The 13,691-nt window shown below is 57.6% G+C and overlaps 1 protein-coding gene across 1 annotated transcript; it reads left to right on the forward strand.

Annotated features, from left to right (window-relative positions):
- Positions 1-3,940: 3,940 nt before the first annotated feature.
- On the forward strand, positions 3,941-11,987 carry BESB_007420 (uncharacterized protein; the record flags this gene model as incomplete). The annotated part of the gene is made up of 4 exons (XM_029359496.1): positions 3,941-5,413; positions 5,561-5,677; positions 6,023-6,868; positions 7,230-11,987. The coding sequence occupies 4 exons, from the start codon at positions 3,941-3,943 to the stop codon at positions 11,985-11,987; spliced, it is 7,194 nt and encodes a 2,397-aa protein (XP_029222409.1).
- Between the last annotated feature and the right edge of the window lie 1,704 nt (positions 11,988-13,691).

Below are 13,691 nucleotides of genomic sequence, written 5' to 3' on the forward strand. Positions count from 1 at the left end.
AGATTGTTTCCAGCTGATAGCAGTACTCTTCTTTTATATATTTTTGTGTTGTAGGGGTCGTATCCCGCGGTCACTGAAGCCCAGCGGCAAACAAATTAACTTGCAGCCTCTGGCACATGCGCTGTAAGTGTGCGTAGTGTCACTGTCTCCGTAGCATAGCTTATATATAGATAGATAGATGGATAGATCATCGGCTCCGAATGGGCATATTGAAAAAAATAGTCGGATGGAAAGAGTTCTCGGGCTGGTTCAGGACGTTTCCAGAAATGTGGCTTTTAGCCCTGTCTCAGACCGGCATCCCCGACCAATTCATCAATGGTGCCTGCTGGACGGATACATCTTCGTTGACCAAAATGGCAACTATTCGTACCTCCTGATTTCTCCGAGACAATGCGCTGTATTTGTGGTCTCACTAAGTGCTCATTTGTTTAGGCGTCCTACTGACGAGTCCAGAGACCGTAGAAGTATCTGCGTCTTTGGGTTACGGCAGCGGCGTCGAGGCGGCAGTCAAGCTTTAAAATCCCGCAAACCTCTTCGTCAAGACGTATGCTTCAGACTAGTCATCGAAGCGTTCCACCTGGCAGATCGCCCCTCCAGTAGCTCAGGCTTTCCCCGCTTGTACCGTTTCGCCACCGACAGAGTCTAGCACAAACAACTGTATCACAGATGCTTCCTCCCTTTTCTGATACGATCTAGCGCCGAAACAAACAATAGGGCACTCCATGAGATGAACCAGGAGAACTGCCCCATAACCACCACGTATTCTCGAGTTTTTCCAACCACTTGCGTCTTCTGTCTGCGGCGATGTCCGGAAACTCTTTTTATGGCACAGGAGTGATCGCGTGTGCCGCAGTACGCTAACTGTGCAAGGCTGGAGCGGTACATAACTTCCAGTGTAGATGCCGGTGGCGCGACCTTAGCTCAGCCTTTGCCTGTTTTACGGTGCGAACAGTAGTGACCTGAACGGGTATATATATAGTCTTGTGAATTCAATTTGGGGTTTAGGGCATGCATTTGAACACCCGCGGATTGAATCCGTTACATACTAGCGTGCCTGCTCGGTCTGTGTCGAGGCCTTATCGCGTGTACGTGGAGGACGCCCGTCGGTGGGAGATCACGTTTACGATGCAGGTTGTGGTTCCGTCAGATGCTCACGCGACGGACACACAGACGTCAGCTCCGTCCAGGCCGCGGGCGAAACGCCAGTAGTCGTTGTCGGTCGCTGTTGGATGGCGCGCCTCATCCGGTCATCCTGACTTTAGCAAACCTCTTTCCAAATCCCACCTGCGACGGCGAAAAAGCTGTCGACACAGACAGTGTCGACCGGGACCCTTTGCAGGTAAACCCCAGATGTCTGCAGCCCGTCCTACGAGCTCCTCACGAATTCATGGCCTTGATCCGGCACATGTATCCCCGCTTATATGCCTGCGGTTGAACTACGTTGCGGAGTTGCCTCGTTGCTCTCAGAAGTAAATCGGATGGCAACTTGCCCCTATGATCGCTACGACAAGCGCCGTCGGTCGTTCCGCCGTGTCGTGTCGATACGCGCGACCATGGGACTGACAGCAGTGGAGATACCGATGGACAGGGGCACCGTCTGGGACGATCCTCATTAAACGGTGCTAGTGGTTACGATATTCGCACTTTTCACTTCGCACACGCGGCTGAAATAAATCCTTGACGGGCGAGCCAAAGGCTACACGGGCCTCCCGTTTCAGAAACTCCACCGAAGCGACACGACGTTGGGAAACACACAGGAGTCTCGGTGATATCAATTCGTCACCGCTTCGTTCGGGAGACGGAACAACCTCCCACTGGAATCTTCGCCCGGGTGTACCACAATGTATTCATCACGTTTCCACCCTCCCCCCACCGAAAATCGGCAAATATCGTCGAACCGTTCTGCTTGCCGGGGACGCGCTGTCGTGGTGGCGCTGGCGACCTTCACCACGACCACGACCACTCCCACCTCCACCGTCGGCCGCGTCGCCGTAGGAGTGGACTGGAGTTTCTAGGGCTGCCTGGGTGCTGGGTCGCTGCGCGTTCGCGATGTTTAGGGTTGTCAAGACTACCAGGGCAGAGCGCGAAGCGACAGATGGCAGGCTAGGGGGGCCATAGCGCAGCTGCTGTGTCGGATCGGCACTGCAGTCGGTTTGCCTCCCTCCCACGTTCTCCCTCCCACCGGAGAGCAAAGTGCAGGCGAGGAGGGTTGTTGTGTGTCGGGCAAGGAATGCGTGTTAAACTTTTGGGGGGAACTGAATGGGTCCTTTCGTGTCCGTCGCGGACAAAAATTGGAGGTCGGTCGGTTTCTCACCATATGGGGAGGGGTTTGCCACGGTCCACAGAGCAGTGGAAGAGTAAAGCAAAGTTGTGAGACGGTTGCGGTTGCACTGAGATGTGATACTACACTTTGTCAGAGTGATTTTGAATTCCCCAGCGCGAAAATCGAATTGGAATGACTAGCGATACGGATACACTGGAGTTCGGGGGGTGAGACGACTCATTTCCCGCAGTGTTTTTACTTTGTGCGCGCGTTCCAAACACCTTCCGTTGACGCGAATACTCTCCTCTGCGACTTTATTTGGAGGTGCTCACTCACTTCGTGTTTCTTTTTTCAAGGCAGGCGGTATCCGGCTGTTCCACCTCTTCCATGCGTAATCTGTTGGAGTATAACGTTTGCCCCTGCGGAAGAAGTTCTGTCACACGAATTTTTTCCTTTTCTGTGCCGCTTCAACGTTTTGGCACGTGGAAAATATTAACGGCCGACCTCTGCTTTGGCGGTCACCCGTGTTTCCTCTGCGTTCTGTGCACCTCGTCGGTGCTCTCGGGGGGATCCATCTCTTGTTCGCCCGCCACCCTCCACTCGACGGGCGCGGGGGAAGACAAGAATGTACGCCGGTTTCCCTTCCATGCCTTCTTATCAGTTTCTTGTTCGGGATCAAGGTGTTTCACTTGTTACAGAGCAGCGACCAAATTTTTTTGGAGTCGCCGTCCGGACGCGCGATCAATCAAATGTGGCTGGCAGCGTTTCCCCTTTTGTTCGGTTCGAGGTGTGTGGTGGGGCTGGCGCCGGTCACCATGTTTCTTTTCAGGGAAACCTCACCCATACGCTTCCGAAAGAGATAGTTTACTGAGGGCAGTTGCTGGATATTGGTTTTGTCGTCTGCTTCGATGTCTCGGGTCCGCTGTTCCTCCCCTACGGCTCCATCTCCGTCTCCCACGAGGGGTCGGGCGTAGTAGGCGTCTCTATCACAGCGTTACGTGGTCGAGGGCTTTCAGCAGAGCTGCCATAACTCGTGCATTATTTCTCGTTTACTTGGGCATTTGCGGACGGCGGCTGAGGCCATCTCTCTTGGCGTAGTATCGTCGGTAGGCTCCGACACTAGAGCGCTTCGGCGTCAATATGGACCCATGGGCTGCAGGGGAAAACTTGAGCCACACGAGAGGTTTCCACCTGCTGGATGCCTCCGCCTCGACATAACGATGTGATTCAGTGGGCGTGGTGAAGTCGCATGAGTTGCATTCTGGAGTTCACCAAGCGGAGCTCAAATAAACGGGTCTGTTGACCGGCTCCATAGTTGAGCTCGTCCCTCTAGCTCAGCTTACGTATCGATCGCGCGTGAGCTCAGGTATGCGTCCTGCCCTCGCGTCGCGGAAACTACACTCGGGATATCGAACAGCCTCAGGGTCAGTAAAACTGTTTCCGGTGTTGAGTAGGCGTTGCCTCACAACTCACCAAGCGTCTGACATCGTCCTGCACCTGGGGTAACGGCAGCCGCTGTGTCCGCTTCGTGCGTACCCGTATCAGTGATAGTTTGACTTCGGGGCATGCGCTTCGCGCGCCTTTCTCCTTTGTGTTACCTTCCTCTGCCCGACCGTAAAGGGCTCTCTTGTTTTTTCGTTCTTGCTTTGGCGAACGAGTTTAGATTCCTCTCCAAAAATGTCGTCAGGTTTAGCCTCTTGCGGAGTGAGGACGGCTGAGGGGGCTGGAAACCCATCGGGAGTTCGGATCGCGACAGCAGAGGAACGCCAGCTGTTTCCAGCTACATTTTTGAATGGAACAGGATCCTCTCTGGGAATGGTGGCAGCCGGCTTAAAGAATGCAGGCCACGGGGGCTACGCCGTCGCGCCTTCAGCAGCCGCCGCGACTTATGTGCCTCAGTCCCTGTCATCGCTTCCAACGCAGGCATGCATGGTGCTTGCGGGCTGCCAGGATATGAGCGGCATGTCGACCCCTTTGAATGCCACGGATATGATTTCGCCTTCCTCCTGCTCGACCTCTTGCACGGCGAGTCCTGACGCATCGCCCTCTGCGGCTACGTCGTCCTCAGGCGCAGGCGTTAATGCTTCTTTCTCTGCGGCAGCGACTACCGGCTGCGCGGCGTCAGTGGCGGGCGCCGGGAAGTCCTCCGCGCAAACTTCGTTGCGAACTGCTTCTCTGCCTCAACCTTCAGTGCTTCGAGCGTCTGCGGGTCTGGTGACGCCGGTTACTTCAACCGCCGATTTGCTCAGCAGCTTGTCTTCCCACAAGGATCCGTGGCTTCACCTCCTCCTTGCCGGCAGTGCCACATCCCCAAGCCGTGCAGACGTCGTCGCGGCCCTGAAAACGAATGGCGGCAAGAGCCTCGGCCTCGGAGGCGCTTCGCCGCTCTCGTCGAGCAAGAAGGAAGATGGAACTCCTTCCGCTTTTTCCTCCGTCGCCCCTGTTGGCGGAAGGATGCCTCTGTCCTTACCCCTGGTCGGAAGTAATTGTGTCTCTGTTCATCCTGAGATCGCACGGAGTGGCAGTCTCACATGCGAATCACCTGCGGCAGCAGGAATGGATGCAAACAGCGCAACGCACGCCGCTGCGCTGGCAAATCTCCTTCAGGCTCAGGGCGTCGGTTTCGACAAGGCAGCGACGGATAGCAGAGAGGAAGACGCGGCGATGCTCTTTCTTCAGCAGTTTCCTAAGCAGCAGCTTGCAAGTCACGGTGGAGCGGTAGCCCCAGGGCAGCAGGGGCATGCGGGCACGCTGACGCTTGCGGCGCAGCTGGCGGGTTTGGTGTCTGGTCCTGTTTCGCCGGCGCCTCGACTGTGGCCGTATGCCGGTCGTCAGCCCGTGCAGCCACAGCGGCTCAGTCGGGCGGACGCTTCCCACGTTGAAGGGCCGCCAGCCAGGCGAGCCTCAGCAGCCTGTGGCCCCTCGCCGCCGGCGGCGACCGGGCGGGTGGTGCAGACAGGGACAGTGAAAAGAGCAAACAGCGGTCTGGGTCGAACGTTGGCGGCGGCGGCAGCTGAAGACGCAGCCAAGTTCGCGCCGAGTTCGCGAGCTGCGAACGCGGAAGGGGCGAACGACGCCGCTGGAGCGGGGGAAAAACCGCGGACGGTGTTCATCGGGAACAACAAGGCCTCTTACCATCCTGACAAGCAGGTAAGCTAGGTCCGCATCATTCCTGTCCGCCCACCAGCGGTCAAGAGTAGCGTGTGAGGTGGAACAGGGAAGTGCGCGTGATGTGAGTGAGGTTTGTGGCTGCGTTTTTTACCCTGGTTCCTTCTGTGCCTTCTGTGGGGCCTACAGGAATGGAGGACGCGATATTACCAAGATGGGAGGCGGTGCATGCGGACATACTCTGCAAAGTATTACGGCTACGAGAGGGCAAAGTGCCTGGCGGAGTGCTTTATCCGCTTCGTTCAGGTTCGTGTCGCCACCGCAACTGTTTGGCTTATTACGGTTCGTTGTGTTGGAGGGCGTAGGGTCTCCAGTGTGCCGTGTGAAATGCAGACCGACATTGTGAGATGATATGGAGCGTGTTTCTGAAGCTGTATGTTTGCAGCGAAACCCTTTGACGACTCCAATTCCGTGTGGTGTCGCGAGGCCTCTTCTGTGGAAAGTGGATACGTGTGTTGCTGACAGCGATACGCGTGTGGCTAGGACGGGGGGAGGAATTCTTGGTGCTGCTGCCTTGTCGTGCTGCCTGCGTCCTCATGCTCATCCTTGTCAAATCGAGTTCGTTCAGGTTCTCCTGTATGTCTGCTGCAGACACACGGCGCACTTCCCAGCCAACAAACGCTTCTCCTTGCGGCGGAGAGAGCGCAGCAGCAGCAAACGCTCACTCAGCTGGCAAACGACGCCGTGGCGCCTGCCGCCGCTGGTGCCGCCTCTCCTTCCAACAAATCCGCCGCCGATGTCGGGTTCTCTCGAGCGCCGGCTGCGGGGGCAGAGGCAGCGGGGTCGTGTCCAGCAGCAGCAGCCCAAGGCCTGTCTGAGCCGCAAGGTGTGGACGCGTTTCTGAGCCCGTTTGCGGGTAATGGGCTGGCGCATTCCGTCGCGACAGCGAGCGCTAAGGACTCCGTCTTGGGAAGTGAACCTTCGTCGCCGACAGCCACGTCGGAGAGCGCATCGTTTCGCGCCTCCGCGCGCTCGCGTCCTGTCTCGACATCGCATTCTGGAAAAGGGGCAAAGGGAGAGCGCCAAGTGGAGGTGAAGGGCGTGAACGGGGGCGTGGCGTCTCCGGGGAGAACGGACGACGTGAGATCGCGGCGAGCGGGTCTCAAGAGGCGGAGGGAAAGCGTCGCGGGGGCGGAGGAGGGCTCGGGCGTCACGACCTCCTGTCGGCACTCGGCGACGGGTGCGGACAGCAGACTCGTCTCTAAACTTCCCACGAACAAGGCGCCGAAAAGGGCGGATGGGGTCGATGCGAGGATTTCGAAGCATATTGACCAGCAACGCCTATTAAAGCGCAACACGACAAGCGATGTGCGCTCCCTCGTGAGTTCTGCTGCCCTTGCCCCCTCCGTTGAGGCGCGAGCAAATTCTGAGATGCAGACGCAGGGCCTTGCAGAAGACGAGGCGGCGTTGTCGCCTCTCTCCGACGTCAGCAAGCAAGTGAGAGCTCCACCTGAGTGTTCTGCGGTTATCGAAGGAGTTTTCTTTTCAACGTCTGCTGGACACGTCGCCTGTGGACAAAGTTTCTTTCGTGTGTGGCGTCACTGACCCGCATTTCCCATGCGGCAGGGCATGTCTGTGAGCTGCCGACGCAGGTGGTTTTTTCCTCCATATATGAATACGTAGCTTGAGCGACTTCAGCGGAAAGCAGGTGTTTGTTGGTCTTCCTAGGGCGTACTTGTCAGATGTCTTTGTGGCGGTGGCAAGTACTGCCCTGGAATAATCGTAGGTCGCTGGATGTCGCTGCATTCACAGCAGCCGTTTCAAGAAGGCACGGGTTTCTTTTTTTTGTCTTTTGCAGCTTCCACTGGCGCTTCTTCGTCAACTTTTTCCTGCGTCTTCCTCCGCTGACAGCGCTTCGGAAAGTTGTCTGGCGCACACCAGTGACGATCCGAAGCAGTCCGCGTCTTCGTCCGCCGCCTTGGCTCCATCCGGTTTCTCCACTCCTCTGTCTTCGTTCGCGTCGACTGCCTCAGCAGCTGCGGACGCCTTGGCCCTGGCTGTGGCGTCGGCGGGGAAGGAGTGTGCGAGGTGGAACGAAGGCACACCAGGAGGAAACTGCTCGCCAGACGGCGGCGCAGGCGAAACCATGAGACTGGGGAGAGTGGAGGCAGGACGTGAAGCTCCATTTGTGGAAACAGCTTGCAAAGAGGATTCAGAAGAGGACGTCGTTGGGGATGGCGCCTTCAGGCCAGTCGGTGTTGGCGGCGATTCGACAGATCGCCCTGGAGGCGTGCAAAAAGTGTTGCTGCAGGGAGCAGCGGAAGGGGGAGAAGAACAGGGACTTCCCCGGACGGAAGACAGCCAATTTTTGCCGAAGAACGCAGATGTGGCTCTTGTGGAGTCGTCCATGGATGACGACAGAACCGCATCCCTTCTGCAGGCTTTTTTTGATGGCTGCGTGTTGGAGTCGCTCCAGAGGGGCAGAGCCCATCCCGGAGGTGAAGGCCTTGCTGAGGCGGCGAGCGACTGGAAGGCGGAGGACTATGGACGTCGGCTAGAGGCGAGGCGCGCGACACGCCCGCAGCCTGGCCTTGTTTCTGCGTTGGGGGACACTGAAGGGAAGGACAGAGAGCGTGGAGACACGCGCAAATGCGGAGGTGAAATTCAAGGTCTGCCGTCGAGTCTGAGCTCTCGCGGCTCGTTTTCCATCACATCTGCGTCAACTGCTGAGCTGTATCCGTCGGCGGCTGCTGGACTTCCTGTATACGCCAGCGTTTCTTCTTTATCGCTGTCGGATCCGCGGCTGATGCAGTTGCTCGCAGACCGGGCGGCGCTCCATTCTCAAGCGGGGGGCCGCGGTCGCAGTGACGGTTTCCGCCACCTTTCTGTTCCCCTCGCTGACGAGAAAATGGCGCGCCTGCTTTCGATGGAAGACAAAGAGGGAGTTGTGGTTGGCGAGAAGAATACTCTGCCTGCACCATACAGTGACACGACTCCACACGCACGTGGCTCGAGACCCGCTGAGGGCGTCTTGCGTGATCAGAAGGCCGTTGGCTCCCTTCCTGACGACCCCCGAGGCAGGGAAGGAGTTAGCAGAGGAAGCGGCTGCGATGCTCTGCTTCTGCGAAGCGTCCTCCAGCAGAGTAGGGCCTGTGCGCGGACACGGGGGTGTATCTCGGCGGAGGTGCTTGCGAGCCTCAGCCGCTCTGTGGGTACCGCTGGCGACGACCCAGGAGGCAAGCGTGAGAAAATTGCCAGTGTGTTCCAGCAGGGGGAGAAGCTCCTCGGCCTGCATGATGCAAGTCTTCGCACTGTTTCCACTCTGCCCAGTGCGGTTCTGTGCGCCGTCTCGGATCTCCTTTCTGTCTTTGTTCTCGGCGAGCAACAGGCAGAGAAGAATGAGAGATCGGGGAAACAAGAAACCCTGGAGTCTGACGAGGATCAGAGCGGCAGTGCTGGGAGTTCAGGGCCCGCTCCTCAGTCCGCGGAGGAAGAAATGACGACTGTTGGTGGCGGCGAGAGTGTGAAGCGGGCAACTTGCGAGGAGGCAATGAGCGGGACGAAGCGTGAGCGACCTGAGCGAGACTTTACCCTGAAGCTTTCTTGTCCAGAGTCTCTTGCAGATCGCTTGTTGAACTCGCATGTTGCCTCTCTCTGTCGTCTGGCATGTGCGACAGAAGCTCCCCTCTTGTCTGCGTTTTCTTCCGTGTTTTCGGATGTCGGTGGGGTACTTGAAGGCGATGCACAGGACGGTGTCTCCACGCCCGCCTCTTTTCTTCCTCTCCGTGTAGACAGCGTTTCTTCGCGTGAATCGTTGAATCCCGCACGTCCTCGTGACGCGGCGTCGCAGGCCCTTTCGAGCATCCAGAGCCTCTCCATTCGGACTCTCCGCGCAGCGACGGAAGCCTCGCAAGGGGCGGTAGCCGCGGCGGCGGCGGCAGAGAAAGAGGAAGCTTGTCGACGCGCTAAGAGCGACGCAGCAAGCAGAGACTGCGTTGTTACTGCTGGAGTGGCGGAGAGAGCGCAGTGCGTTGGTGTCTCTGCGGAGGGCGCGAGCCGTGAGGCACATGCGACGGGAGCTGCTGCATGTCATGCAGCTGAAAGTCGACTTCCACACGAAGCGGCGTCGGAACCAGAGAAACCGGGCAACGAGAGCCTCAGCAGCGACGCGGCAGCTGGGGGAGGTGAGTTTGGGTCACCAAGTCCGGCCGAAGCGGACGACTCGAGTTGCAGCACTAGTGACGGCAGCACAATGAGCGATACCGCTGCGCCCATTCGGGTCCCCTGCGGCGGCGCTTCCGCAGGATCCGAATCTGCGGGATTTGGCGTCAAAAGCGAGGAAAGCACAGCAAGCGCTGAAACAGGGACGAGGCGAGAGCTCCTGCTTCCCGTGGCGAGTGCGGAGCAATCGCCTGTTCAAACAGTGGCAGAGGCGAGCGGCGCGGAGCGAGGGAACGTGAAAGCGGCCTGTGTATCGCGCTTTCGGGTTCTTCAGCGGGAACAGGAGGATCGGGCGAGGCGGTTGCTGAAGGAGTTCTGGACGATCCAACATCTCCAGAACGAGGTGAAGGAAGCAGTTGGCAAAGAAATGGAGGAGCACGCAAGGCTGCGAGAGCGCGATGAGGCCACGGTTCGAGTTGGCACTGTCGCAGCTCTTGCGCAGCAGCTTTTCAGGGATAACATCGAGCTGTTTCTTCTATTGCATGCTGCCCTGAAGGCAGAAGGGAGAGCTAGTTCGGCGGAAGCCCAAGGCATCAAACGGAGGGCGCAGCTCGTGGAACAAGGCACACAGGGAAACCGAGGAAGCTGTGAGGGTAAAGGGGGTTTGTCTGTGAAGAACTCAGAGGGATCGGTAGCAGCAGGAGGAGAAATTTCACGGGAAGAGGAAGAAGGAGATGCAACTCCGCAGCTGGCTGCGCTTTCTTCTCCGACCAGCGATTCTTCTCCGAGCGCAGCGCCGTGCTCAAGCGCGTCGTCCTGCTCACAGGAATCCTCGGTGGAGCCTGCTGCTTCTACCGTAGTCTGTGTTTCTGCGCTGGATGTGGCAAGGGAGCGGACTGGCGCTGAGCAGCCCGAGGCGCAGCAAGGTTGGCTGCAACACAAGGAGTTGGACGGGGACGTAGGGCGGGGCAAGGGAGGCAAAGGGACGCTTTTTAGCGGATCATCATGCTCTATTCCAAGGGACGTAAGCGAAAGGGGCGGCGCATCAGTCGACTCGAGCGTGTCGGACGCCCTCTGCGCTCTCCAGCGCACTGTCCAGAGCCTCAGTGCGCGGCAAGGACAGATCGCGGAGCTTGCCAAGACGTGTCTTTCGCTTATCGCGCTCCAGCGTCGGGTGCTGGCTGAGCGTCAATCCCTGTTGGCAGTTACGATTGAGGCGCTCGGCCTGGCGGGTGACCACGGGGGGGTGAGCAGACTTCAGTGTGACGGAGGCAACGGGTCGAGTGATCATGAGATTGCGGAGGACGGCAAAGCCGGATGCTGCTCAGCTGCGTCTGGCGTTGATATCAATCAGTCTGGGCGAGAGGCTGCTGCTGACCTATGTGGCAGATCGAAAAGTTTTGCAGAGAAAGCGGGGTCGCGTGCTGAAAATTCGGCAGAAGGGGGCATTCGAACATTTGGAGATGATAATGCAAGTGCTTGCAGTAGCAAGGTGTGTGGAGTGGGAGATAGTGACGAAGAGCAGTTTGCCGTAGCTGCGAAGTCCGACGAGGAAGGTGTGGGTGCGGCTGAGGCACCGTGCCCTTCTGTCAGCACGGCGCGTGAGGGCACTCTTTTCAGTGAAGACGAGAGGAAGAGCAGCACGCCAGAGATCGGTGTGCGGGCCTCCGACAAGAGTTCCTCCGCAGCGGACATCCTTCGGTTTCTTTCTTCTGATTGTGGGGCTGTAGGGGTTGATAAAGCTCACGCGGAGAAGGCGCAGTTGCGTGCTTTGTCAGGGGTGATGTATTACCAACCTGCTTTTGCGGGAGTGGAGATGAAGGGCGAACGCACCAGTGATCTGGCTTCCGGCACCGCTGGGTGCGGCACTGAGCCGGCGGGTGGTCCGTCTCATGGCTTGGTTACTACAGAGGTCCCGCCTGAGCCTGCGAAGATGGCTGAATCCCAGAAGGTTGGCTTCTTAGGGCTTGGCGAGCTGCTCGGCAGTTCGGCGGTGTGGGAGAGGATGCGAAGAACGCCGCAGGCCAACTCGCCGTCTTGTCCGTCTTCCGAAGCGCTTCCGCAGGGTGCCGCAGCAGCCTTTTCTGGCCCCCTGTCCGACGTGGGAAGATCGGATTCAGCGTGCGCGGTGATGAGCGACAGCGCGTCACATTTGCATCGGATCAACTGGCAGGTCCCCGAGCAGCTCCAGGACGAAGCTGCAGGTATGAAGAGGCCTTTTGCGTTCAGTAATACTGCACTCAGCCGGTCGTCGAGTGGACTCGGTGGTGGGCAAGACGAGAGCGCAAGGAAGGAAACGGAGGCATTCCTTTTGAGTCTTCAGACAGAAAATGTCCCCTCGATGCCGGAGATCAGCACGTTTTTGCACCTGAAGGGCGACGGATCCCCCACGGACACTCTTGGCGACCGTGCGTCTCTTGCGGGGGGCCCTCCGAGTCGACCCTCGAGAAGCTGAGTGGAGCTTGGAAAATGTTTTGACAGAGCCATGTGACCAGAACGCGTTTTGAAGGCAGTGGACGTGGAGGCACCGAAGAACACGCGAAGTGAGTACTGAACCTGTGAGCAACTCGTCAACTTGAGTTGCTTAGTTCCGCTGGTTTCCCCTGAGACATGATGACTGGCGGAATGCCTTGCTTTTGAAAATGTGGCAAGATAAAGCGCTTGTCAAGAACCTAACAACAGCCGCGCAAGCTCGCCTTGTCGCAGAGAAGCTGGATGTTGTGGAAGCTGCCCCCTGTCTGTCCGGGTTGTTTGTGTAAGGATCGTTCGTAGGACTTTCGTCTTTGCATGCCTAGAGCTGCGCTTCTCCTAGTTTGCCATCATTTGTGTACGGTGCCTTGCAAGCGTAACGGAAAAGGACGCGAACGCGTTGATGGAGGAGTTCAGAGCGACGAAGGAATTAGTCGTGTGAGAGACGAAGATCTGCAAAGACTGCGCGGGGCCGGTGTCACAATGCATATATTTTTCCACTGGATTTTTGCCCTGGTGACCGTTTACAGCTGCGGAGAGTGTATCTTGTGGTGGAGTCATTCGTGTAGGTGTCTATACCATGGATACAAGCTTGTTTGTGCATGTGAGTGCGTGTATGTGAGCATGTTTACATGCGAAGAAAACACATGTGTACCAGTAGGTGCTATACAGGTGAACAGCCTGTGGATACCACGTTTTGCTTTCTGCACGGACCAAGGTCATACATCGTGTCTCTGTTACAGGCACTCCAAGGCGCCCACAGCGTGTTTAGAAGAGCTGTGTGGGGGGTATGTGCACTTCCTTGGCTTTTGTTGGCTACAGTGGTAGGGCTTGCTGTCTAAAGGAGCGCGCGTGTACTTGGGACTCAGTCCCTCGTATCGTCGCGTGTAGTCACCGTGGATGTGGGCATTCTGCCGTAATGGTGTGGCACTCCGCAAGGTACTTGCGGGCCGGTGACCTGCATTTTTTGCGTGTGGTGTGGAGGAGGCAGTCGGTTTGTTCCCCGCTTTTACCTCCTTAACTGTGCCTTGTGCCACGTGTGACATTTGCATGTTTTTCGTCTGCGGCCAGGGGCACCTCCAAGCTGTGGAATGCTCGTCGGGCAATGTCTGGTGATAGTCGTGTTTCAAGACGTCGTACAGTTTCAGTCTGTGGAGGTCTTTCTCTGACGGCCATGCGCCTTCTGCTGTCCTGCTTGACCATTTCGAATTCCTCCGGCTTTGCCGATCTTGCGGCGCATTGCTTCTAGAGATGCTGGATGTTGGAAAAAGCGAAATTCACAGCTCCAGTGGAGAATGCCGGGAAGCAACTTCTCAAATATTGCGAGCAGCGTTACGTATAGCGATGCACTGCAGGAGTCAGTGTTACGGCAGAAGGGAAGGGTACGTAGGCACCTGTAGAAAATGCTTGCCGGTTCGGAACGACGTGAAGAGGAGTGGTGAGTGTGTCCTCATCATGAGAAAGGTAACGCTGAAAAACACATTTCGCAACAAGGGTATCTGAAGCGCGCGGCATGCTACCTTCAGTGTGGCACGCCGCTGTGCGTCAGGGGGCTTTTGGCAGTCGGAACTCCGGAAGACTAGGACACCCTGATGAAGCGCCGGTGCAGGCTGTGCATCAGCCGGTTTTGACAGCTGCCGGAGCAGCATGTGCTCGTACCGGCATGCGGCTGTCCACCGGAAGTCTGTGG

The sequence above is a fragment of the Besnoitia besnoiti genome, chromosome I (assembly GCF_002563875.1).
Source record: "Besnoitia besnoiti strain Bb-Ger1 chromosome I, whole genome shotgun sequence".
Lineage (NCBI taxonomy): Eukaryota > Apicomplexa > Conoidasida > Eucoccidiorida > Sarcocystidae > Besnoitia > Besnoitia besnoiti.